This window comes from Rhinichthys klamathensis, unplaced genomic scaffold (assembly GCF_029890125.1).
Source record: "Rhinichthys klamathensis goyatoka isolate OS25496 unplaced genomic scaffold, OSU_Roscu_1.1 h1tg000275l_1, whole genome shotgun sequence".
NCBI lineage: Eukaryota > Metazoa > Chordata > Actinopteri > Cypriniformes > Leuciscidae > Rhinichthys > Rhinichthys klamathensis.
In genome coordinates this window covers 3,449,176-3,476,260 of record NW_026606794.1, presented here as the reverse complement: position 1 = coordinate 3,476,260, position 27,085 = coordinate 3,449,176, and the positions used below count along the sequence as shown (strand labels likewise).

General features: G+C 38.9%; 1 protein-coding gene across 4 annotated transcripts in view; it reads right to left on the bottom strand.

Annotated features, from left to right (window-relative positions):
- tub (TUB bipartite transcription factor) overlaps positions 1 to 27,085 on the bottom strand; it is a 125,897-nt gene that overhangs the window by 35,234 nt on the left and 63,578 nt on the right. For all 4 annotated transcript variants that reach the window (XM_056268526.1, XM_056268529.1, XM_056268528.1 and 1 more), the window contains exon 2: positions 14,684 to 14,735. In XM_056268526.1, the coding sequence (XP_056124501.1) occupies positions 14,684 to 14,735 (52 nt within the window). The remainder of the gene's footprint in view (positions 1 to 14,683; positions 14,736 to 27,085) is intronic.

Below are 27,085 nucleotides of genomic sequence, written 5' to 3'. Positions count from 1 at the left end.
TGGAGTTCGCTGACAGAGAGAGTGAAGAACTCGCATCATGTTCATTTTTCATTATTTGGCAAAAAGCAAAACACTTTATTTTTATTGTGAGTATACAGAAAAAAAATAGAAACTGAACAGGATCGATTGATGTATAACACGAACATGAAAGATCAAAATTAACAGAGCAGTTTGAGTTTATTTTGCATTGCTAAAAAAAAAACCGAGCAAAATGAGCGGGCGCGTTTCTGGTCCCCAGAGGGTTAATTGAGCCTTTATTGCTGTCATCGTCTTCTATTTGTGCAGTAAATAAAATTTGCCTTGATTACCAGGCATGATAGAAAAAGATATATATTTTTACATTATATGCATTTTAGTTGTCCACATTAAACAGTTAAATTGATAAAAAATATAACTTAACTTTTTCAGCTTAATTGTTCATTTTGAATAGATTTTAAGGAGGCTCTTGGACTGGACTCTTGCCTCTTCTGATGGACAGCCATGGCCCATGGGCATACACTGTAGAAAATAGTTTTTTTCAAGTATTTTAATAACTAACTAACTGGGGTGGTGATGGAGCAGTGGATAAGACACATGCCTTTGGTGTGAGAGACCCGGGTTCGAATCCACTGTGAGACACCAATGTGTCCCTGAGCAAGACACTTAACCCCTAGCTGCTCCAGAGGCGTGCGACCTCTGACATATATAGCAATTGTAAGTCGCTTTGGATAAAAGCGTCAGCTAAATGAATAAAATGAATAAAACTAAGACAATCAGCTTCCAGGTTCGTATGTGTTTACTCAACTCATCTATTCCATTTCTCTGTCTTTCTTTTTACAGATATATATACGGTAGACAGCCTACAGATTGCACAAATCCAAAATCAATATGAGTATGTCAACCTTTCCCATCGGTTTTCCTGAGAGTGCAGAGCAGTCCTTATGTCCTGAACTCTCAGATGAGCTCGCCATGGCCCTTGCAGCAGGGGAGTGGTGGGCAATCATGGAGGTTTCAAGTCCCATCTCTGAGGAGCCTGAGTATGGGGACCTCACCTCAGGACTGTGGTGGGGAACAGTTGAGGCAGTAGAAACTCCATGCCCCACATCCTTGAAGTCCACGAAGCAGTGGAGGCAGAACAAGACACAGGGAGCACCTGTGCCCACCAGGTCCCAACAGGAATCACCTGTGCATGCCAGTTCTAAGAAGTTGAACCTCACCTCATCCCTGGCCTTCAATGATGCATCTGAGAAGGCCCTGAACTCAGATAAAACACTGAAATCCACAGAACAGCAGAGAAAGTGGAGGCAGAAAAAGCCACAGGAAGCACCAGTGGCTGCAGAGTCCCCACAGAAAGCACCTGTGCCCACTGGGTTTCCACAGGGACCACCTGTGCCCAAGTCTCAAGATTGGCGAAAGCTAAATTTCTCGGAGCCTCTTAAGCAGGAGCGGCTGCAGCAGCAGAAGCCTCAAAGTCCTTCTCTTCAGGGAACACTGCCTGCCGAGTCCCCACAGAAAGCACCTGTGCCCACTGGGTTTCCACAGGGACCACCTGTGCCCAAGTCTCAAGATTGCCGAAAGCTAAATTTCTCGGAGCCTCTTAAGCAGGAGCGGCTGCAGCAGCAGAAGCCTCAAAGTCCTTCTCTTCAGGGAACACTGCCTGCCGAGTCCCCACAGAAAGCACCTGTGCCCACTGGGTTTCCACAGGGACCACCTGTGCCCAAGTCTCAAGATTGGCGAAAGCTAAATTTCTCTGAGCCTCTTAAGCAGGAGCGGCTGCAGCAGCAGAAGCCTCAAAGTCCTTCTCTTCAGGGAACACTGCCTGCCGAGTCCCCACAGAAAGCACCTGTGCCCACTGGGTTTCCACAGGGACTACCTGTCCCCAAGTCTCAAGATTGGCGGAAGCTAAATTTCTCTGAGCCTCTTAAGCAGGAGCGGCTGCAGCAGCAGAAGCCTCAAAGTCCTTCTCTTCAGGGAACACTGCCTGCCGTATCCCCACAGAAAGCACCTGTGTCCACTGGGTTTCCACAGGGACCACCTGTGCCCAAGTCTCAAGATTGGCGGAAGCTAAATTTCTCTGAGCCTCTTAAGCAGGAGCGGCTGCAGCAGCAGAAGCCTCAAAGTCCTTCTCTTCAGGGAACACTGCCTGCCGTATCCCCACAGAAAGCACCTGTGTCCACTGGGTTTCCACAGGGACCACCTGTGCCCAAGTCTCAAGATTGCCGAAAGCTAAATTTCTCTGAGCCTCTTAAGCAGGAGCGGCTGCAGCAGCAGAAGCCTCAAGCTTCTCCTCCTCAGGGAGCACCCATGCCTGCCAGGTCTATACAGGGAGCACCTGTGCCCACAAAGTCCCAACAGGGAGCACCTGTGCATGCCAGTTCTAAGAAGGGGGGCCTCGCTTCAGTCTTGTTCTTCACTGATGCATCTGAGAAAGACCTGAACTCAGATGCAACACTAAAAACCACGGAACAGCAGAGAAAGTGGAGGCAGAAAAACCCACAGGAAGCACCAGTGGCTGCAGAGTCCCCACAGAAAGCACCTGTGCCCACTGGGTTTCCAAAGGGACCACCTGTGCCCAAGTCTCAAGATTGGCGAAAGCTAAATTTCTCGAAGCCTCTTAAGCAGGAGCGGCTGCAGCAGCAAAAGCCTCAAAGTCCTTCTTTTCAGGGAACACTGCCTGACAACATATCAAAGAGGCCAAGGCTAAAGATCCCTGAGCCTCTGAGAGGGGAGCTGCTGCAGCAGAGGCCTCAAGCTTCTTCTCCTCAAGGAGCACCCATTCCTGACAAGACTTCAAAGATGGAAAAACTAGAGGTCCCTGAGCCACTGAGACGAGAGCTACTGCAGCGGAAGCCTGAAGCTTCACTCTAAAAAATGATTCACAGGCTTAGTAAATATCATAGTAATAAATAGCTATAGTAACTTAATAAAATCTCTGAATATCACTTAAGTGATTGTTTGAGTTGTACATATCAAAATAAATGCCTAGAAATTCAACAGTTAATTTTGTGTTCAATTTACAATTATCATTTAGGTTTATTTCACAAAATAAAATTAGTATTTTCCTAACAAATTACATTTTTTAGATATTGTTAATATGTTTGGTAAATTTCAATCAAAATATTTGAGAATGGATTAATTCTACTGATTAGTTTCAAGAACTACAATTATTACTCATTCCAACTATATTATTTCAACTTAATCAACTACTTAAGAAGTTGAGTAAGTTACGCGCCAAATTGACGCTAATCGTGCGGCCTCATGGGAAATCTGCCTCTATGCCTTGGCAACAAGTGGCAGCCTGCAGTAAGAAGGAGAAACACTGACATAAGAAGCACCTGGGAGACTACAAACCGTGGTATGTGTCCAGCTAGTAAGAGTTAATGAAATATTAATCCTGTCTTGTGCATTAACACTTTATGGAGCAATTTTGTGAGTACTGTCGTAGCCATGCTTTCGTATAAGTTACCGTTACATGGTTGTGTAAGGTAACTTAAAGCTAACGTTAGTCGTCGAAAAGATTACGATAACAGCAGCAGCACGACCAACTAACTATAAAAGTACTAACCAACTAACGTTAAAGGTGAACTAAGTAACTTTTTTACCTTAACCGAACAGCTTTGGAGTCATTGTAATGTTTATATTACTGATTTCGTCTTGAATGGTGGTCGTCTCGCACCCCCCTGGTGCCTGTGAGCCGCAAAACCACCCTTGCAACTTTGGGCCGGCGAGCCTCAGTGTTAGGAAGTATCGTGTGATATCAGGTCTCGCGAGGTAACGAATTGCTTTACGGCAAAAAACAGATCTGATAAAATTCTGATAAAATGAGCATCAAACAGAAATAACCCGGCGCCGTATACATGTGGTGTTGGGCGCGTGCAGCTCTTAAAGGGGCCATACCTTATTTCCACTCGTTACAGCGTCCATCCTACTGAACAGGTACCGGTGTACAGGGGGAGGGGATCCGGCCGTGAGTGCGAGCCATCTCTGCGTGAGTGCTATTCACGACAGTACAAGTACTCCACAGCGACTCTAGGGGTCGCTGTTTGATAAAAACGGAATTCCTACTTAGTGCTGCTTTAACTAACTAACGTTAACCATTTATGTTTTTATATTGGATAAGGCACTGTGAAAACTATCTCGACTTTTTTCACAGCGTAAAAAAGACAGTCGGGAGACAGCTAACTTAAGTGAAAAGACGTTTTACTCCAGTTGGAAGCGTAACGTTATTTCCATTTGCTTTATCCACAGCAAGGCTCGAAATTGCGACCATTTTGGTCGCTCCTGAAATTTGTGCGACCTAACAATATATTTGGGAGCATTTGTGCGAGTGCAAATAATGGTTGTAGTGCGACCTGTTTTTAATCCTTACGTTCTTAACTTTAAAGAAGATTTTAGATCGGTTAATACAAGCTGTCAATCACTCCCACTCACTTTCGCTGCGCTACGTTGTCACGTGACAGGGAGCTGACTACCGCGCGAAAAGGCTGAATAAGACAGAGAAGATGAAACAAGGTTTTTCCTCCATTTATTTTTTTGGGCCACCGTCAAAGCCTTATTTGATCGATGATTGACTGCTGCACTTGTGACAGGGCACGAGCATAGAGAGAAAGAGAGCCGGTCGCGCCCGCGCGCGCACTCTCACAGTCTTCAAACTTTAAAGCAGGCATCGTGATTGTAAAACATTGGGGAACAGATAATGATGGCTAGAGTTCAAGAAGTTGAATTTATTGATCATATTTAATTTGTTTCACAGCACCAACACAACTGAAGAAGCTGAACAAAGATCACAGAACAACAGGTACATTTAATCTATTTATTACAAAGTTCCAGGAGAATTAATGTGAAGCATTAAATCGAGGATCCCAACACATTCATTTGGTTTACACAAGTTCAGAAAGACAGTAAATAAGAAGAGTGAGTTGCACCTTAATTTTGACCATATTTTACCGCATTGGCCATGAAGCTTTTTTTGGAAACAGACTAGTTACAGAAACGGTTACTAATTATATCCCTGAAACATTGTGTTGTGGATATTATGCATTTGCCACATTCACTGTCTGCTGCCATTGCAGATCTTGGTGAACAATAATTTTTATTGACTATTTTCCAACTGCTATCCACGCCTATGTTTATTGCCGGTACCCTCTCCGAACCTCTAGCCCATCTGGACCTCACTTGTGCAACTCCCAGTCCCAACATAGATGAGATAGAAATAAGATTGCTCACTCATTACATACTTTCATCATCAGCTTTGAAAAAGAAAATATGTTTAAATTATGTTTAATTCAGTATGTTATATGGTGATATAAACAATATTTAAGACTTTCCTGAAAACATGTTTAACATCTTCTGGATCCAGTGTGATGGTATGTATATAAGTATATATAATGGCTCGACAATAACAGGGGCCCGATGGCCCGGGGCCAGTAAAACGTAAAAATAAACGATAATGCAGCGTATGCTTTTGGACGGGAGTATCTTGTGACTGACAGTTTGCTACCAAGGCGACCTGTTCATCAGAATAGAGGCGACTCGTGTCCGCTGCTCTGTCTACATTTTTTATTAAATGGCTGTCAGCAGGAGAGAGAGCACGTCATGTTTGAGTCTGTTAGTATGTTTTATTTTAAAAGTAAATTGGTTTGTTAACCTTTTTATTTTTTATAATTTTAACTGTTGATTACATTTTAGTTTCGTTTTTTTAATATACAGGATGTATTTAATAATCGATTAAACATGTTAACAGTATGACATAAGTCTTTGGTTTTGTTTGTAACACTGATATATAACTATTGGAAGGAGGGACAGTAAAAATTGTCTTCGAGCCAATAAGTTTCAAACCCACTGGCCCGGTGGGGCCAGTTGCAAAAAAATTAACGTTGAGCCCTGTAATGACTTATATGTACATCACATCTATAAGCATATGTGTGATGCACATATCCTTCAATCCACCATTGTGTCCCTGAGCAAGACACCTAACCCCTAGTTGCTCCAGAGGCGCGCAAGTTTTGACATGTATAGCAATTGTAAGTCGATAAAAGCGTCAGCTAATTGAATAAATGTAATGTGTGAGACATGTAGGTACATATTCACTATAGGGATCTCCCAGTCATGTGACCCCTAGCCGCGTGTCAGCCATTTTGACGGAATACATCTGTCGGCTACTCATAGATCCATTGCCGTGGGTAATATATATTATAATATATATTAGTATATTATACTAATAATATAATTATTAGTATATTATTATACTAATAATATAATTATTAGTATAATTAGCCAAAATATTGCAATACTTCGCGCTACAGTATTGATATAATTGCATGCTCAAAATCATGGTGCAAAATATCTCGATACTGAACAGAATCGATTTTTTCCCCCACCACGCCATGTCATCGCACTTATTATTAGCATCACAAAAATAAATATACGAGAGGAAGATAAAGGAATTAGGAATCATATATCCATATGAAGCACCACAAGTTCTTTTTACAGGCATTAAATGTGTAGAAAAACCTGACATTGAGTTCGGTGACATTACAGCTACCTTATTCACTTCCCATCACGCCAAGATTAAGTGTATCTTTAATGAATTTGTTTAATCTAGTTTGATCCAAGAAAAACGAAATAATAGCCTATGCTTATAAGTTATATACTTTTTTATAATTATCACTGACTGTCACTGTAGTATGATAAACTGTCATTGAGACTGTTGTCTCAACCTGTGTTTCTAACGATTTAAGAAGTGTCAAATAAAATACAAGATCAGCTTTTGGTATTTGAAAACGAAAGAATGTAATGTGATAATACACCTAACGAATTAACTGATCTAGGAATGCATGTATGCGTTTTGCCTGTTTATTGCCGCCAACCACTTTTCTCCGTTTTGTTTCTTTTGGGATACGTTATAAAGATATTCCTTTTGTATGATCACGTATCTGATCGCATCCAAATGCACAGCATCGCTCGGGCATGATAGGAATATTTCACTACTGTATTATCACCGGCGGTTTAGCATTTTCTATTCCATCAAGATGGCTGCTCCAAAAGGCGTGACGTCACGCGGGACGTCCCTATTCAATATGTAATATGTAGTTTACATATTTTATCATACCTATGGGTTTTTTCCCCAACTGCTTTGCTTTGTTGGCCCCTTCCTATCAGTTTTAGCCTAGTAGTACAAAATATTGTAAATAATTCAGTATACACATGATTATAGATGTGAAATACATATACGTCATATTATATACCTCGTTCGACTGCGTCCAGAAGACATTAAAACTAAAGTTTTAATCAGTAATATTCTGAATCACAATCATTGTTTTTTTTTCCTGAGCTGATGGAAGTAGCTAACAAGTGAGCCATCTTGCTTCCTCCTTATCTCTGTTGATAGTTGCACATGTTTAGTCGATCAGGCAGGATGTATGGATTGGGTACCGACAGATAAAAATAAATAGAAAATAAATGTAAATGCTCCGTATTTGTCTTTTCGACCACTCAAAGCGCTTTTACACTACATCACATTCACCATTCATACACTGAGCCTAAGTGCACAAACAGAAACTAACATTTACACACATTTATACACTGGTGGAATAGCCACCGACGGCCACATCCTTTTACTAAATAAAAGTATGTACAGTGTGTGTGTGTTACACCAAAATGGAATGCACACAAAGATTATATTGTATATTTGATCAAATAAATAATGGCAGGAGGTAGTTCCACATGATAGAATAAATACATATGATTGTAACTATTAGAACTATAGTTGGAAGTAGATGTCATTACTGACATCAATGAGTAAGTTGTGGTTATTTTTTACTGATCTTTATGATAAAATATATCAGTCCAAAAAGTATTTACATGAAAGTAAGTAGCATTAAATCACTCTGTTAGCACCCTATGTTAACACTATCATCCCTTTTTTAGGTGGCACCTTATGGGATGGCAATGTAAGCTCTGCACATTTGTGGATTCATCAAAAGGGACACTTCTGAAGCACTATCGACTGAAACATGGTACCTTTGCTCATGGATATACAATACCGTGTCTTCATTTAAACTGTCCTTGCTCCTTTAAGACATGGGGTGGCCTGCGTACACACTTGTATAGATCCCACAATTTGCAAGAAACTGAAGAGCGTGAAGTTGAGCAATCTTTCAGATGTACAATTTGTGACTCACTTTATCCTATTACACAAGACTATTTCCAACATATTAATTCCCACTTGAAAAGACATGAAACCATAGACTGTGCTTTTGATGGATGTGATTTCAAGACAAACATATATGGTACTTATGCGACACACAGAAGTAAAAGCACAAGTCCTATTCATGGAAAGATTTTAAGATGTGATTGCAAAACATCCAGATTTGACTAACAATGAAATCTGCTTTCCAGTGTTGGAATCACATGGTCATGTGGACATAGACACCACTTTAGAGTTAGATTGTGAAAGGGACAGTGTTGGGCAAGCAAATAGAGAGAAATATTGGTTCTTTCTTGTTAAAATTGGAAAGCGTCTATAACGTATCTGGCAAATGTGTTGATGACTTGGTGGAACAGCTTCATTTTATACATCGTCATCTCAGTATATTCCAAAGTTAGTTAGTGAAAATTTCACAAAGAATAACTGTGCGGTACTGTAGATGAAGCTATTGTCAGTGAATTTGTAGACAAACTGTGTCACTCGAATCCTTTTAATGCAGCATTTGAACCTGATGGTCCCTTTTCTTCAAACTTTAAGAGGGGAAAATATTTTAAAGAAAACTTCAGTGTAATTGAGCCGGTAGAGTATATTTTAGATCCAGAGGGGAATTGCAGCTTTCAGTATGTGCCGGTTCTAGAGTCCTTACAGCAATTGTTGAATAATGAAGACATCGTTAACAATGTTTTGACTAAACATTCAAACGTTTCACATTTGGCATCCTTCCATGATGGTCAATATTTCAAGCAAAATGAACTTCATGCTAATGAAGAGTTCAGTATTTCACTTATACTCTACATAGATGATTTTGAAATCTGCAATCCTCTTGGAACTTCACGCAAAAAACATAAACAAAGTCACAGCAGTGTACTGGGTACTTGCAGATGTACCATCTGATCTGAGATCACAGCTAACATCTATTCAGTTGGCTCTCCTTTGTAAGGAAAATGATGTAACAAAATTTGGCTATGAAGCTGTTCTAGAGCCTCTTTTAAAAGATCTCACAATATTTGAGAAGGAAGGTATTTTTTTGCCTCGGGTTGGTACAAATATCAAAGGCACTGTTTTTTGCATTTCAGCAGACAATCTTGGTGCTCATTCTTTGGGTGGGCTTGTAGAAAGCTTTTCTGGACATTACATATGTAGGTTTTGTATTGGACACCATTCGGACTATCAGCAAAAGGAAGTGCGTTCAGGAGCTTTTCCACCAAGAACAAAAGAGAACTATAATTTACATGTTCAGTCTATAAAGGAAAATCCTGCTCTGGTACACTGGTATGGTGTAAAGAAAGGTTGTCCCATAACCAGAAAATTACGTTATTTTCATTTTGTAACGGGGTACCCACCAGATATTCTACATGATCTTTTTGAAGGCATAATTCCGTTGGAATTGGCACTGTGTCTTAATGTGTTCATCCGCAAACAATATTTTACTTTGACCGAACTTAAAGGAGAACTCCGGCGCAAAATGAACCTTTGGTCTAATTACACATTGTTACCTAGTCAACCGTTATCTGAGATTTGTTTTCATGATTATCGAATGTAAATAGTTTTATCTCTAAAAACAGTTTAGCCTATAAAGCTAGTATAACGCTAGTATATTGGGCATGGAGTAATGACAAATAAAAATCGCTTGTTAATACCACTAACAAGGCTCAAAATAGCCCCACACTAGCACGGTAGCATAATGAGGGTCCCTACCTTCAAACCGAAGCATTGAGAAATTTGTCAGTGTCCAGACAGTTTAATAAGAAGATATTTAATACATACAGTCAACTTCGCGTATACAGGCAGAAGCCATCTTTGAAAAACAGTCTCTACCAGTTGATCTACGAACGCCGATCCAAGTGCGCTGGTGAGATGTGAACGAGCTATAAGTTGTGATAAGGTGAGCAGCAGGCTTGGATCGGCGTTCGTAGATCTGAACACTCAGAGGAGAACTTTTAAACTTTAGGCTAAATATTTTCTGAATAAATGATAAAATGTCATAGGCTACATGACGTCATATACTCACACTATCAGTGAATCAGCACGAAATAAACTCATAAAAAATAATTAATGAATAAAGGATAACAAGAAACACATAGCCTACAATAACACTAACGGGCACATTTGCTAACCATGTGCAGCACCGATCGCTAACACTAAATAGAGTTTACAGACATAACACTATACATTGTAAAACAATTAATGTGAACAGTCTACAATGATGGTGTGAATTTTATTTTATACCTGTAAAAGATGATATTAATATTTCGACTTTTCTGTCATAACTGACTTATTCGATTTCAACTCAAATTCAATTTAATATGTCAATGTCGACTTTTTGTCATAATCATGGCTAAGGCCCGGTTGATATAGCTATTATCAAACCGTTTCTAATTGGTATTTACTAAAAATGTTATTCATTTCATTATTATTATTATTATTACTATGCAAATCCTGTGCTCCAGAAATTTGCAACAGTGTGAACATGCCTTTAGTACAATACACTTACCAATCTTAAGTACAATGTATTTGTTTAGTTTAACTATTGCATCCACCTAAAAGTTCACAGTACACAGTGTAATGAAGTTAAATCAACTAAGTTTCCAAAGTAAGTTAAATTCACTAGTTTTTCTTAAGTAGATCAGCAATTACTTTTTACAGTGCAGATGTCTTATTTATTGTATCTATGTTTGAATAAATCTGTCATGAAAAATAAGTTGACACCTTTTAAATGTTGTATATTCTGGAATGTAGAAACGTAATTATATTAAGAAGTAAAAAATGTGAACTCTGTCATTAATTACTCCCCCTCATGTAGTTTCAAACCCATAAAACCTTTGTTCATCTTCAGAACACAAATGAAGATATTCTTGAAGAATCCGAGAGCTTTCTCGAATTTGAATACATTTTCTTCATTTTAACATTTAAAGGTGCAGTGTGTGATTTTTAGCGGCATCTAGTGGTGAGGTTGCAACCATCAAAAGTTACGCTGGCCGACAGGAGATGATGTCATCATCTGAGACAGCAAAGAGTAGCCAGTTAAGCAATGAGATTTCTTTACAAAGATAAATTAAGAAATTATGTTTACTTTATTATTCAGTAAAACGATATGTTATTGCGAATATCATTGTGTCAGTGTTTTATTCGCTGACTTTAGCTTGCTTCTTTGCATGAAGAACAACATAGTGATGAAACACGTTTGTCCGTTTAGGGCTACTGTAGAAACATGTCGGCGCAAAATGGCTATTTCAATGTAAGGGGACCCGCAGTCTATAGAAATGGTTCAGTCTAAGGTAATAAAAACATAATGGTTCATAAAGTCTTTATACACCATTGAAAACATAGTTATAATACAGTATATTGTTTATCCTCCTAAATATTACACAATGCACCTTTAAAGGGGTGGTTGATTATGATTTCACTTTTCTAACTTTAGTTAGTGTGTAATGTTGCTGTTTGAGCATAAACAACATCTGCACGACGCTCCAAGTTCAAAGCAAAGGGAGATATTTTTATTTTTTTAAAGAAATTGCTTTTTAAGGACTACAACAAAGGGCTGGTAGGGACTACACACGACATTCATCCCGGGTTAGTGACATCACAAACCCTAACATTTACATAAACCCTGCCCCCGGGAACGCGATTTGTAGATTATCATGACAGAATATGCTCTACACATAAGCTAAATAAAATCATCAACTAACCATTCAGAAATGTTGTCTACATGTTGTCACTTCTTCTTGAGTCTCTCCATCTTTGTCTGACTTCGGTTTGAACATAAAAGGTTTTTAAATTTTCATACGTGTCTGTGTGAGGTAAAAGGACACAAGCTCTTGAAGCTCCGCCCCCTGTGCTGGGAACAGCAGCTTATTTGCATTTAAAGGGACAGACGCAAAAACGGTGCGTTTTTGCTCACCCTCAAAAAATTAACAATTTTAACAAGCTATATAAAAAATATATGTGGGTTATTTTGAGCTAAAACTTCACATACATACTCTGGGGACATCACAGACTTATTTTACATCTTGAGAAAGGGCATTATACCACCCCTTTAATATTATAGTAATGCACAGCATTAAATGAGAGATTGTTTTCCTAAAACAAATTTACATGCACTTGACATGCACTGTACCTGATATCCAAACAAATCGATATTGAATAGAATGAAAATCAAATCGAATCAAGAGCTTGTGAATCAGAAACGATGTTAATACCCAGCCCTATATGTCTAAATCCCTATATGGGATTTAGAATCATTTGATTTGACACACCCAGTGCTTTTGTTAAGCTTTAAAATGTGTCATCTTCTCACAGAGACACAATGAATTCATGCGTTTTTAATAATGCTTCGTGTTCCTCTAAGATTGTGTCTCCCTCAGGGGTTTCTATACAAAGCTCGTTCTATTGGCGGTACCTTGTTGCTTGGGGAAACATGCCTTTGCACAGCGCGCACAGATCTCCATATTGATGTTCTAATAAAAAGTTGTTTATCTGCATACACATTGCCTAAACACTTTCGCCGTCTGTGCTCTCCTCTGTTCTCAGAACTGATGTGGTGCCAAATAAGCAATTTCAGTATCATTGAAACATATGTGCTCACACAGCACCTTAAAATTCATTGAAACGCAGTGGTCAAAGACTCCTGAAGCTATAGAGAGCACAAAGAGGCTGGCTAAGGTGATGTTCAACAATTTCAGGCTTGGCTCCTTCAAGGTTATTATGTAAAGCAGACAGGCAATAAACATGGTAATTTGGTCTCATGGTCTTTTGATGAGAGTAGGAGGTTCATTAAAGAGCAGCCAAGTGCTGTGGGCTAAACTTATTGGCTTGAGTCGAAATTTGGAGCAAATTATCCTTGTCTCCCTATCCAGCTGCAGGAACCACTGGTGTTTACAGCACAATAGCAGACAAACCGATGCAAAGTACCCTCGAGGAGATAACCTCCAAACTCCCTCAATGCACAGAACATGAAGGCTTGCTTTCCTAATATTCGCGGCTCATTAAAATCCTATCTCCCATCTACAGTCCACCTCTAGATATTTTGGACAGCTGAAGAGAGCAAGGACTTAGACTAAGAATTCTGAGCTGTCAGTTTTCTTTGGACAAAAAGCCATTAAGGTTGAGGCGGATGCTCTTTCTGTCTCCTCTAACACCCTAAATCTGTCCCAGCTCTGTAGTTCTGATACTCTGGGAATGCTTCACTGAATCTTTCTATATCTGTCTGGATTTTAGAGTAAACCCACTAAATCTGTGTGAATAACCCTGATTTCAATATTGCTAGTTGCAAGCATTCCACTGTATGTCACTGTCGCGGGTGGTTGCAGGAAGGCAGACGAAGATGAAGATTTATGAGAGTTTAATGAGGGTAATACAAATAATACTCAGACAGACAGGGCAACACACACTAAATGTAACGTAGACCAAACACAGAATGAATGTGAGGCATCAACTCATATACTGTAGCAACACACAAACGAGTATAATTAATAGAACACAAGAACACAAATGAGGAGCAACAGAGGAACACATGTTGAGAATGAAAACAAACTAAAAGTCCATGATAATGACACAGAACATAATGGTAACAGTCACAAGTTTTTAAATTATGTTGAATTATGAACTACATCTCATGATAATTATGTTAAATTATGAAATTCAATTCCTGTAAAATGGGTAGCAACAGACTGTAGTAAAATGGGCCTTGAAGGACGTTCATATTAATTTGAATGTACCATTTAAAAATTTGGGGCCAGTAACATTTAACAAGGACACATTAAATTGACCAAAAGTGAGGACACATTAAATTGACCAAAAGTGAGAGTGAGACAAAACATTTTAAAATGAAATGCTGTTCTTTTGATCAACAACCATTTACAACATCGATAATATCGGTAATAAGAAAAGGTTTTTTGTTTTTTGTTTTTTTTTGAGCATCAAATCAGCATATTAGAATGATTTCTGAAGGATCATGTGACACTGAAGTTAAGAATTTAAAATACTTTCAACTTTCTTATGCCTTTCCAAACAAATGTGTGGCAAATATGCTTGTGGCAAAGAATAACTAGCAGTAATGATTAACTAACATGTACTGTCCAAAAACTTGTGAAGCTTTCCAGGGAACCCACATGTTCTCCTTAGAATCCAGTGTGTTTAATAACAAAGGATTATCAGATTATCAGAATACAAACCACAAGGCTAATGAACTCTTGCTAACTGTAGGAATAACAATCTTGGCATAAGTTTTCAAAGCTATCTGGAGCAAGTCTACTGAAGTAACAGCACATAATGTAATACAAAGGGAGGGATGGCATATGGAATCTTATCAAAGGCATTTTCTTTAAACCGTCTTGAGAATATGTTTCTGTGATGTGATTCCTCAATGAATGGTTTCTCTCTCATTGTTCTACTTCTGCCTGTTTTTTCTTTTGCTCATTCTTTTCAATTGATCTCATTTCCTTTGAGCAGAGCCTTCTGTCCACAGTGCTGAAAATAAACCAAAGGAAGACTCACCTGTCTGTCCAGCTTCTGTTGTCGCAGGGTCGTCCCCTCATCATCCAAGGTACTGCAGAAGGACAAAAACAAGATTCAATGGGGAAAGCTCACAAAAAAGATGTGCCACAGCAAGAGTAGCGCAGAGATACGATTCAAACAAGCTTTTGTGTACACAAAATTCCAGTCCACTCTCAAGAGAATACATTTACTGATACAATTCCCTGCTGTTCATGTCCTTCACTAAAGTCTTCTGCACAAAACATGGCATCAGTATTCAGTATAACTTATCTTATCTCATACAGCATCATTAAAAGAGCTGATGTCTAGCGACTCCAATATAATCATATAAATAAATCAGCAATTTGGTCTCAATTTACTGGCCATTAAACCTAGAATATGGGCAGAAAAACAGTATGTAAATGGTACGTATGAACATCATTTTTTCAAAGGACAGACTGCTGCTGTGTTGATCATGCCTATGACTCATTGTGCTCTTTCAGGTCCTGTGAGGAGGGAGGTCTCTGGTGAGACCTTTGTGCTCTGCCTGTCCCTCCTCTCGTTCCCTTTAATCAGCTATGACACATTCACTCCAGATCCCCTTATGCATTTCTGCTGCCTGTTATTGCTGAGCCAAAAGCTGTGTTAATTAAATGGCAATGGAGGGCTTCCTCTGTGGCTGTGGTGGGTCATGCGGAGAGAAGAAGTGTGACAGATCAACGGTGGTGTGGAAAAGGATTTGTGTTCTGTAATCTGTAATGCACAACCAGGGTGTAACTTTCAACATGTGGTAGGAACATATTTTATAATCAGAATAGAGAGCTGCACATGTACAAATACGGCTTATAAATTAAGAATTCTGCTATCTGTTTTATCCGTTTTGATTTGGCTTCCCTCTGGATGTCATCAGACAATACAAAACAATTATAAAAAGATTTACAGCAGTTTGGGTTCAGAACACCACAGGCATTTTACTCATTTGACTTTATAAAACACACACAAACATGCTACTTAGATGCTCTTATTTTTACTTTCACTATAATAAAATATGTTCAAACACAAAAATTTGAAGAATATGAAAACTCTAAGCTCTTTGACAGCTAGTTTATTTAATACAGATTTTTTTATTTTAATTATTGTACTGTATATTGGGGAAGTTGTTATTTTCACCCCAAGTAACATAAATGGTATATAATAACAGTAGATAATAATAGTAGGTTACATATAGTACAAAAAACATATTATGTTGTGCTTTGAGAGGACAATAGAATAACATTTAGAACAATAGATAGATAGAATGACAAGCAGACAAACTAGACAGAATGAGCGACAGACAGGCAGACTAACAGAAAGATACAAAAATAGTTAGATAGAACTATAGATAAAACGACAGAACGATAGAATGGCAGAACGACAGAAGGAGATTGACAGTGCAGGTAGATAGATAGATAGATAGATAGATAGATAGATAGATAGATAGATAGATAGATAGATAGATAGATAGATAGATAGATAGATAGATAGATAGATAGATAGATAGATAGATAGATAGATAGATAGATAGATAGATAGATAGATAGATAGATAGATAGATAGATAGATAGATAGATAGATAGATAGATAGATAGATAGATAGATAGATAGATAGATAGATAGATAGATAGACAGACAGACATTTTGGCTACGTTGTACAACAGTATGGCGTTGGCTACTTTCAAACCAGTAGCATACCAACCAGCATGGAAATTCATGTTGCTCTAAGCTCGACTTTTCAAGAGGATTATCTCTTTCTCCCTCTCTCGCTCAGAAGGATCTTCCAGCGCCCAACTAAAAGTCTCTACTTTCCTATTTAAACCTGAGAAATTTCATTCTTTATAGACTACCAACACTGACACCATTTCTATCACACATGCACATGGGCACAAAATCATTCAGAAATACAGACACCTATTATTCAGTGCACTCACGAGTCACAAACTGACACAAACCGCAGGATCCAGAAATAGTAATGCGTACTTGCACACATTCATGACCCCCCTCCTAAAGCTAAAATACATGCACACATGCACAAAGCATAGTGCCTAATGTCAGCAGTCAAGGGTGTCAGTTCCCATCAGAATGGCAGATAATGACATAAACAGAGCGCTTCTAATGAGGGTCAACAAGGGATGAGAGAAAAATTGATATGTGCTGACAGCTGCCTACAATATGCGGGAGAATTTCTCTCCCTCACCATCAAGCTTCACTGATGACAGTGACAATTCACTTTGTGTGTCTTTGTGTGTTTAATGCATGTGGGTGTTTCACTGTATGTGTGTATTGGAATCAGAAAGTAATGTTTGCCAATTTGTATTCTTTACTTTTACCTGTTAATTCTCAAACAAAACAAAGTACAAATGCACTACAGCAGGGTTTCTGAGGTGGCTGAACAATTAATCAAAATAAAACTAAATTAGTGATATAGCTTCGTGTAAAGGCTGCGATTTAATTAAGTATATAGTCTGTTGTGCTGCGTGTGTCAGAGTGAAGAGCAGCACTTACAAAACAGCGATGACCTGAAGGAATGTTCAGGCATTAAAGTACCCTATAATGGTTTTTCGAATATTCCCTTTCATGCAGTGACATTTGTATCTAAAGAAGATACATTTGCATAATTCCCACCTATGTTGTACGTTATCCGCCCGCGAACAACTTGCTCGTGAAAGATGGGCCGTACCCAGTTTATTTGGACCAGCTTGCTCCTCAGAATCACAACTTGTATGTAGGGGTGGGCGGTATGACCAAAATTCTATTTCACAGTATGACTAATTTTATTTCACGGTAACGATATATTTCACGATATAGTTATTTATATATGTAGTTATTCTCGAAAAAACGACAAAAAGGGCTTTGTATAATAAATAAACCCAAATAATTTAGAAATGAAAAGTACTTCACCTTGTTTGATTTTTCTTTTATTTGGTAAATTATTTCTTTGGTAACCTATTTTGATGGCTAAATATAGTAAACAAAACACACTCATCAACTTTTAGATGAACTGTCCCCCAACTGATTGATATTAAATACAACTCATAGGTACAATTAAACTTTAAATAAAGTGTTGCTGAATAATTTTTCAATCTCATGTTATTGCTTTACTTCATCAATCAGTTTATAATATCTGAATATTTTATATTGAACTAATCTGATCATAATACATTAGTTACTTACTTTTAATTTTGTAGGATATTAGTAATACTAGTTGTTTAAATGTGTTCCCCGATACATTTTTGCCATGTCTGCTTATACACTGAGTTTTTAAGGGGCTTGTTTTGCTCTTTTGTGATATCTGGCAACCCGTCACCCTGAGCTTTAAAGTCCCCGTGAACCGGAAGTTGCAAACGACTTTTCTCCAGTGTTGTGACGTATTTCCGAGAGAAACGGAATACTAAATGAGGCAAAATAGTGGGCGTGGCTTTTTTCCAACTAGCACCTGATTGGATCTAGAAAAGTAGGTGTTTTCATTCAGCCTGTCTACTGTCAGTTGGAGGGGCGTGGTTACGGATGTTAAGCAGACACCCAAACCGTCAAACCTGCTTCATCAGGGAAGGTCCTCCAATGCAGAGGGGAGGGGAAATTTCAGATTACGAAGCCAAAAAATTTTTTGTGTGGATTGACTTGCATGGATGAATTGTTCACCACAAAACGATCAATTTAGGCAAACAAAGTATGTATGGTCAATTTTGAATTCATGGGGCTTTAATCAAGAGAAGTTCAGAAGTGACTAGAAGGAGAGCAGCAGTATGCAAACCGAATAGCAGCTACTGTTAGTGTTGACTAAGTAGCCTAGTTTAAATTATACACACCTTGTAACAGTGCGTATTTTTTTTTACCACAGCCCGGTGAACACTGACACACCACGGTCCCTCTCAGTGCGTGTGCACGCGCGCGTATTCTGCATCAGTAAAACGCGATTGGTTAATTTGAGTGTCAAGTTGTAATCACGTAGCGAATCAAAGTAAAATTTTAATCAGCTGGTTCAGTGGCCAATTGTTTTTAGTTAGAAATATATAACTCGCGCTGCATATTTAGTCATTTTGCCTCAGATACAGGATTATACTAGCCTGGCTAACGCCAGACCCAATTCTCGTTGAGACTTGGGTCTGGGAACCACATGTTCATTTTCTCGTATTTGAGGCGTGGTTTACGAATGCCCAGAGCCGTTTATTGGGTGCTACGAATGTCTATCAAATGCGCCTGTACGTAGCTTATAGCCAATCGTTTCGATTATACCAGATGACGTATGTAGAGCGACAGAAATTAGACGAGGGAGACGACGATGGCCGATGGGTCAGAGATTTATGTGTAGCCTACACGATGGCGTGGTCGGCGTGCATGTTAATCAATGAGTGCATTCACACCGGGAGCAGCGCGTGAGCGTCGAGCAGGAGCGGCGCGTGAGCAGCAGTGAAGCGGGGGTTTCGACGTCGAATCTGTTTTTGCTGCATTGCTCACGCTAAATTAAAGTGAAAGCACACTTTTGATGGACAAAAATAAATATGATTTCACACAAAAGTGCCCAAAATGCACATATTTAGCATGTCTAGTGAGTTTTAACAAGAACTTGAGTAGGCAAATAAAAGAAAATAAAGACTCTAAAATATTTAGAAGATTTAGGCTACCCGGTAAAAACTTGTTTTTAATTATTCAGTTTAGGTGAAAGTTGTGTATTATATATATATATATAAAACTAAAGTAAACTATCCAGAAAATATTATATATAAACGTTCTTTTAGTTCATGTAACGTTAACACACAGACAGCTACAGGCTAGCACCCAAATCAAACCCGAGTGTGTGGTTTATTTGTGTTTTGTTTTCATCCGCGGTCCGGAGTTGCAGTCTTGTAAACATCGAAAGTATGACTGAAACTAATAGATTGGAGCCATTTTCTGGGTTGTTTTGTTGTATAACATATAACCTATATGCGAATGTTGTACACCTACCCATTACAAACTTTCAAGACTATCAATGTTATAAAATGACCAACTTCTAAAAACAAATGTATAGTTGTCTTTGTAAAGAATTGCTCGCTTATATATAATGCCGAAGTCATAATTCAATGTCTTTGGAAAACAAGAAAAAACACGAAATGACTTAGGCAATTATGCTATGAGGCTAACGATATGTAGCTTTGGAGCCGCTGCTGTGACACTGTACAAACGCTTCCAGTGTGAATACTCTCGCGCGTCTGCAGCTGCAGTGACGATGTAGTTACGCTGACGCGCTGCTCAAGTGCCGCTCACGCTTGCGGTGTGAAACCCATGTGTGAAACGGCCGTAAGGCTGCATCGAAAGGTAACTTCGCGTCTGCTGCCATGTTTGATCCATAGGTAAACAAACTGCATTCGGTGTGTCGCATAGACGCGTCATCGTCTTGCTGCTCCCTCCCCGTTCTGTGATTGGTTCCCTAAATGAGGCGAAAATTTGGTCCATGGTATCCATACTGCCTTTCAGCGTGAATAAAATCGCGCTGCGGAAAGGCAGCATGGGGAAACCCAGACTAGGATTATACATTCACTTTAACAAGCAGGTTGTTCATTACCACGGCAACCGCTTGCGTGTCATGCTGAATGCGATTTTCGTGTTTAAAAAAAGTAACTATACATAAGAGACGGAAAGATGCAGATAACTATACATTATTTAAGGTTATTTCTATTTGTTACGATATTGATATATGAACTGTTGTTGTCAATTAATGCTTTCCCCGTTGCGAGCGTGCACTCCTCTATGTAGTCTACTAACGTTACGGGTGCTGCACTGCTAGTTGACTGCTGCGCCTTTTCCCCCGAAAATATCACGTTAACAACAACAACCCTTTAGAAAACGTAATTCCTTTGTGGATCCTCTTGATCGCTTTCTCCATGTTTCTTTGACAATTCGCCTTTGGCTAAGCCCCGCCCCCCTTAGTTACTGTTGCTACGTCCGACAAACAAACTTCATCTGGGCTCTGGTATCAACATGGCTTATGCTGTGACAGCTCTTCCTGCTGAAATTTGATCAAACTTTTATACAGCAGCAAATAAAGTGTCCGATAGAAGTAGGCAAAAGGGGCTGCAATATACGTTCGAAGGCTATATTCACGACATACAGGTGAAACGCAAGGAATAACAAGGCATCCAAATAGAGGCAAAAGCATACCGGTCACAGTCAAAAAATGAACTACCGCATATCCTACTAATCGAGACGGAGGCTGGGACTAACAATATCAAGGAGCAACACTGTTCATGCAAAGCTGGGTAGGTCTCTATTCACTTCAATAATCGTTATTACAAAGCAAACGGACTACGCGAGTATAACGTTGTATGTATTAGCAGCGTGTGCTAGACGACACTTGTCAGGATTTGACTTCGGTTTGGGAAGGGAAAAAAACGGACACCCCCCTCCAACCTCTCTGGGAAACGCGTATCTGTGTTACAAATGCCCCAGGCACAACGTTTAACCATATTTTTGATAAAACTACGACGGTAATAGCCGGATGAGACGCCTGTGTTGTCAATGGAGCGCTGTGAAAAAGTGTCGGACCTCTGTGGGAGCTCGTTCTTGGCTGCGCTGTGATTGGTCAATCTACATTCTAGGGTGTGGCTTAGTCAAAGGCGAATTCTCAGAGTATCAGACTCACGCACGCTGCACGCGAGTTAACCACGCCCACTTATTTACATGTCGCGGTATACACGGAATAAAAAAATCTATTACGGTTGACATTTTCTACCGCGGTGGTAACGATATATACCGTCATACCGCCCAGCCCTACTTGTAAGCAGTGACGTGCGGTCTGGGTAGGCAAACTAGGCACTGCCTACCCTGCCAAAATTCAAAATGTTTATTAAATAATAAGCTTGTATTTGTATTTTTACTGTTTATTCTTGTGATTTATATATGCAATATGGGTGTTATTCCAATTGTTTAGAAGTTACGATGACAAATGTAGCAGTTACGCATAATCAAATAAAAACCAAATGGTAGAATAAGCAGTGCTTTTACGGTCCATTCATTGCAGACGACAAGCGAAAAAAACGTTGCACATGCGCACTTCGATCCTGTATTCTTTAACATGTACCGCAAAAAGCACAACTCTGCTGTGCCTTTGGACGTAAATATGCTATGCCCGTAACCATCTACGTTACATATCTGACATGGACCAATTAAAATCGAGATATTACTGGACACATTTGCGTAGCTAACGTCATTACACCACAGCTAGCCTACATGCCTAATCCCCGCCAAATTCAAAGTCAAAATGATAGCACCGGCCGTGATCACAGAGTTAAAAAAAAATTCCAAGCTCGATTTTAATTCAAAATCTGAGTTGATAGCAAGAGGGAGGTCTACGCCAGCCTTAGATGGACTAGTGCAGCAACTGAAGGCCCGTAAAGACGAGTTTTACAAAGTTGTGATCGACGTCTTTACAAAGAAAGAGCGGCGGATGGATTTTATGTACAAATAATTATTATCTACCGATTGGTGAATCAAAAACTATTTTGGGCTTAATATTGAATTGATAAATGTGGTTGAATTAATGCAAGCCATTTGCCTTCATATTCAATTGAGCAGTGTGTGATTTTAATTTTGCTGACAGACATAATTGGCCGCTGTGCAAAAATTAAGGATTAAGAATGGTTGTATTCTGATGCTGGAGTGGACATTAACCACCGGTGTTTGCCTGTGCTGCGCTTGTGTGTGTGCGTGCGTGCGTGTATGTATGTATGTGTGTATGTATGTGTGTGTGTGTGTGTGCGAGAGAGAGAGAGAGAGAGAGAGAGAGAGAGAGAGAGAGAGAGAGAGAGAGAGAGAGAGAGAGAGAGAGACTGTGAGAGTACACGATATAGCCTATGCATCCTGATTTGAACATTTCTTGTTATGCTGCGCTTGTGCGTAACGTTTACTGTTATACGTATTATTAGCCTAAACAATAAATCAGGTAATCTGGCTTTCATAACTCAGTGCCTAGCCTCTTTAAAGGGGTCATATAATGGTACATGCACTTTTACAAGTTGATTGTACTGAAATGTGTGTTGGCAGTGCCTGTACACAAACATCATAATAATGATAAAAATCCATCCAGTGGTTTTGTTTTAATCTCCTTATATGTTTTCCCCAGCCTCAAATTGAGCCGTTCGTTTTTGTGACGTCAATAAAACGGACGCCCCTCCCACGATTGTTGATTGACGGGAGCGTTTCAACACAGACCCGCCCTCGCACATGAGGTAGCTGTCAATCATAGTCTGCGCGGCGCGGACCGGACCGGCGCGGTCATTGTTGATGTGCTGGAGCACTGTCTATGAGCAGAATGGCGTCTAAGCGATTGTGGTGTTCTGTTCTTGGGTGTAATAACGAACACAGTCATTTTAATGTTCCTGAATCCGAACCGCTGAAGACGCAGTGGCTGAGTTTTGTTTTTGAAGGGAATATTCCACACGAGCAACGTCAATGCTTTCATGTTTGCGCGAATCATTTCACACACCAGACTGCTTTATAAACGAGGGTCAGTATAAAGCTGGATTTGCTAAGAAGCTTTGCTAAAAAGGATCGGTACCAGATATTCGTGTTCCTGCTGAACCTCCAGAAGAACGGAAGTGAGTGAAACGTTTTATTAAACTTTATATTAATATATTAATCTTTGCAAATCGCTAGCTGCACGCTTCACAATGATTGTGTCTAAGGTTTACACTTAGGGTACATTACGGCATGTTTTCTATGTATGACGTTCTCAATATAATTCATAATTCCACGTTTATACTGAACAACGCGTTATGGTTATTGTGTTATTGTGTTACAAACGGTGTACGCACAGAACAGAGGGGCGGAGTGAGCGCAGCTCATGATCATTTAAAGGCATATGCACTGAAACAGCGTGCTGAAAACAGAGCTGTTTTTGACCAGGTAAAATAAGTGTTTTCTTACAATACTAATGAGAATTTTTAATTAAAGTATATTACAAACTTTTAATTTAGACCCTAAAGAATCATATTAGCTTGTACAAAAATGGCATTATATGACCCCTTTAAGACATCACCGCATGACACGTCACTGCTTGTAAGTATGAATAATTGTTGATGTATGTATTTTCTACCGGGTGAATACATTTAAGGAGTCTGGATGCATTTACACAGCACTACTGCACAGTTAATTTATGAAGAAGGTCAATTAAACCTTCGAGGTTTTAAAGACTTTATTTATGCAAGTTTTTTTTCTTTCTGCATCTTTTTTTCTCAGTGCTTTCCACCTGCAATGAGACTTATTTTGATCCTCTCTTTTCACAACTAGCCTATCTGCTGCAATTTACTAAGTGCATCACAGAACAACAAAAAATGTAAAACACTATCTATCCATCTATCTAATATAATTTAAAAAATGTTGCTGTTGTTTAGAGAACATTTTTCTGATCTGGACAAGACTGTAGCAGTATGTGGACACTGTAAGGACTCTTTAAAAATGCATGTGTTCTTTATGTACGAGCACACTAGCATGACAGCACTCAAAATTGAAAACAGGCAATGGTACTTATCTTTCCATGCTTGTGGATAACAAGGTCCTTATTAACCTCCAGTGAGCTCTGTGTATGTACAGTATGTGTGTGTGTCCATGTGGCCCTCAAATAAACTGGAAAAGGCTGTGAAATTAGTCCGTGTGATGCAGATGATCCAGCTGAGGCAACCTCAGCTCTGCCAGCACGATACATTTTTCATCGCAAGCCCCATCTGCAGGGGAGGAGATGTTGATCACACCAGGAAAAAAATACCATGAAGGGCCCAACGGCCCTGCTGACTGAGGGAGAGATAAGAGAAGGACACATTTGCTGCCTGTGCTTACTGCTACCACAAAGAACAAGATCCAGATCTTGCTGCATTACCAATCTGCCTGTAAGCAAGCCACTTAATAGCAGATCGCCCTACTGCTGCTCCTCTATTGACCTACTTTCTTTTTTGGATGGAAATCATTGCCCGAAATTCACATATGATTAATTCAAATGTTACTTTGCAGCTAACCACAACTCTAATGTACAATATGGAAAACACACAATATTTAATCTATGAGATCACTCATTTGGCAAGAGGAGAACTGGACCACCGACTGAGCTCCAAGGTTTTTTTCGCCATTTCTGTCACCTGATGGAGCTTGGGTTCCTTGCCACTCTTGCCTTTGGCTTGCTTAGTCTATGTTTAAAAGAATATTTAAAATAATATTCAATAATATTATTGATTTGACTACACTGATATTATCAGATGAGAACAAAACTTGAACTGAATTGATCTGAATAAATAACAGTAGTGTCATTTTAGAGCTGCTTTTCAGCAGAATTTGAATGTGTCACATATTTGATAGTTTGAATCACTGATTCAGATATTTTTCTGTTTATTAAGCTGCTTTGAAACAAAAAAAAATAAAGCACTATAATAAATTTGAAATAAAGTGCTACAATAAATGAAGGTGACCTGACTTGCAAAGCTAATCTGTTCCTGATTCCTAACTATTTAGCATAAATTCGAGTCACGAACCGCTCAGAGTATAACGTCACAGGTTTCAATTTCATCCAAATTACAGTAGTTATGGTGCGAATGCAGCATAAGCTCGTTGTTTTGGTTCAGGAGGAACTGTTAAAGGTGGCTGCTGTTTCGGTTGTGGTGCTCTGTGACTGACATCTGTCTAACTCATAGCATGAAACGCGCCGATGACGTGTGATGTCTGCGTGAGCAGGGTGTGCGGAGGTATGGAAATAAATTCACTGACATCATTGCATTCAGACAGTAATGAGTATATATAAATACAATTAGACCACTTAACTTAGTGATTGTTATCAAGATGTGAAGACCAGCATAACAAAAAAAAATTCTGGAACAAATCACCTACCCTGCTTTAATGGAGTTGTCAGTTATGTTTCTATAATTCACATAGATACAAATGAGACCAAAAAGTATATGTTGTCAATGGGGTCCAAACATCTTGTTCTGTGTTCTTTAGAAGAAAGAAAGTGTGGAGAGACATTAGAGTGCAGGACAGTATTTTCAAAAGGTTTAAATCACCCTCCTTTTAATCCCACTAATGTCTATGACAAATAAGTAAGAGCAACTGTATCATTTAAGGTTTTTTTTTTCGGGTTCAGATAAAACAAATGACTCATGTATGCATCTCTCAAAGCAAGAATTTCCATTACGGTTTCCTTGAGCTCCTCCAGTGCCAAAGCTCGTTAGATTTCTCAAATCCATTCAGGTCACAATCACAGACCTCACACACAGGAAACTGGGGTGTGGGAGAGGGCAGATCTTCACAAACAAAACACACTCCCATAGAGACAGCCTTAGACCCTCCAGGGTAGATTGAGCGGTACCTTTAGCTCCCTGCAACAAGCGGCAAGTGCTCCCTAATGTAATCTTTCAAAGAAAGAGTGGAGGAAAGTAGGCTTGTAACTTATAGCAACCAAGAGCCAATGAGAGAGAAGAGGAGGCAGTGCAGCCATGACAATGAGGCAGCAGCAAGACTGCCTCCAACAGCAAACATAAACCAAAAGCATGGCTATGTTCATATATACAGTGATAATCACTGACCACCAAACCAGATGGAAATACAAGTCAGTAAAAATATAAAGCAAAATATATGCAAAGAATTTTTAATGATGAGATATTAGCCATATTAGGGAAAATATGGAATTAAAATAATACATATTAACACTACCGTTTAAAAGATTTTTCTTTAAATATATTAATAATATTCAGCAAGAGTGCATTAAACGGATAAAAAGTGACAGTAAATAAGTTTACAATGCTGTTAAATAAATGCTGTTCTTTTGAATTTTCTATTCATCAAATAATCCAGTTTTCACAAAAATATTAAGCAGCACAACTGTTTTCAACATTGCTAAAAAATTAATATTTCTTGAGCACCAAATCAGCATATTAGACTGATTTCAGAATCATGTAACACTGAAGACTGAAGTGATGGATAGTTTCATTTTAAAATATATTAAAATAGAAAACAGTTATATAGATTGTTACAATATTCCTGTTTTAATGTATGTTTGATCAAATAAATGCAGCAGCTATATTTATTATAAAAACTATAAATTCACACCTTTTTGGAAAATATACCACAATAGCACAAAACGTAACTAAAACGTTACCCATTCTAACTTATCCATCAAATTCTCACAATCTCAACAAAATTGTATCTATGCTAGCCAGCTAAATAGCATTTTAGTCTCAAAATTGTTTCAAAAAGTTCTGAAAGCATAAAAAAACATACATAAACAGTCATAAGATAAGGTATAGTGATAATGCAGCAGTGACAGTAACGTCAACTGGCTCCGGTAGCCATCGGCCCATCTTTATCGTTATAGCCCTGTAATAGATATTATATCAGACCAGCTGATATAAACAAAAACCTCAGAAA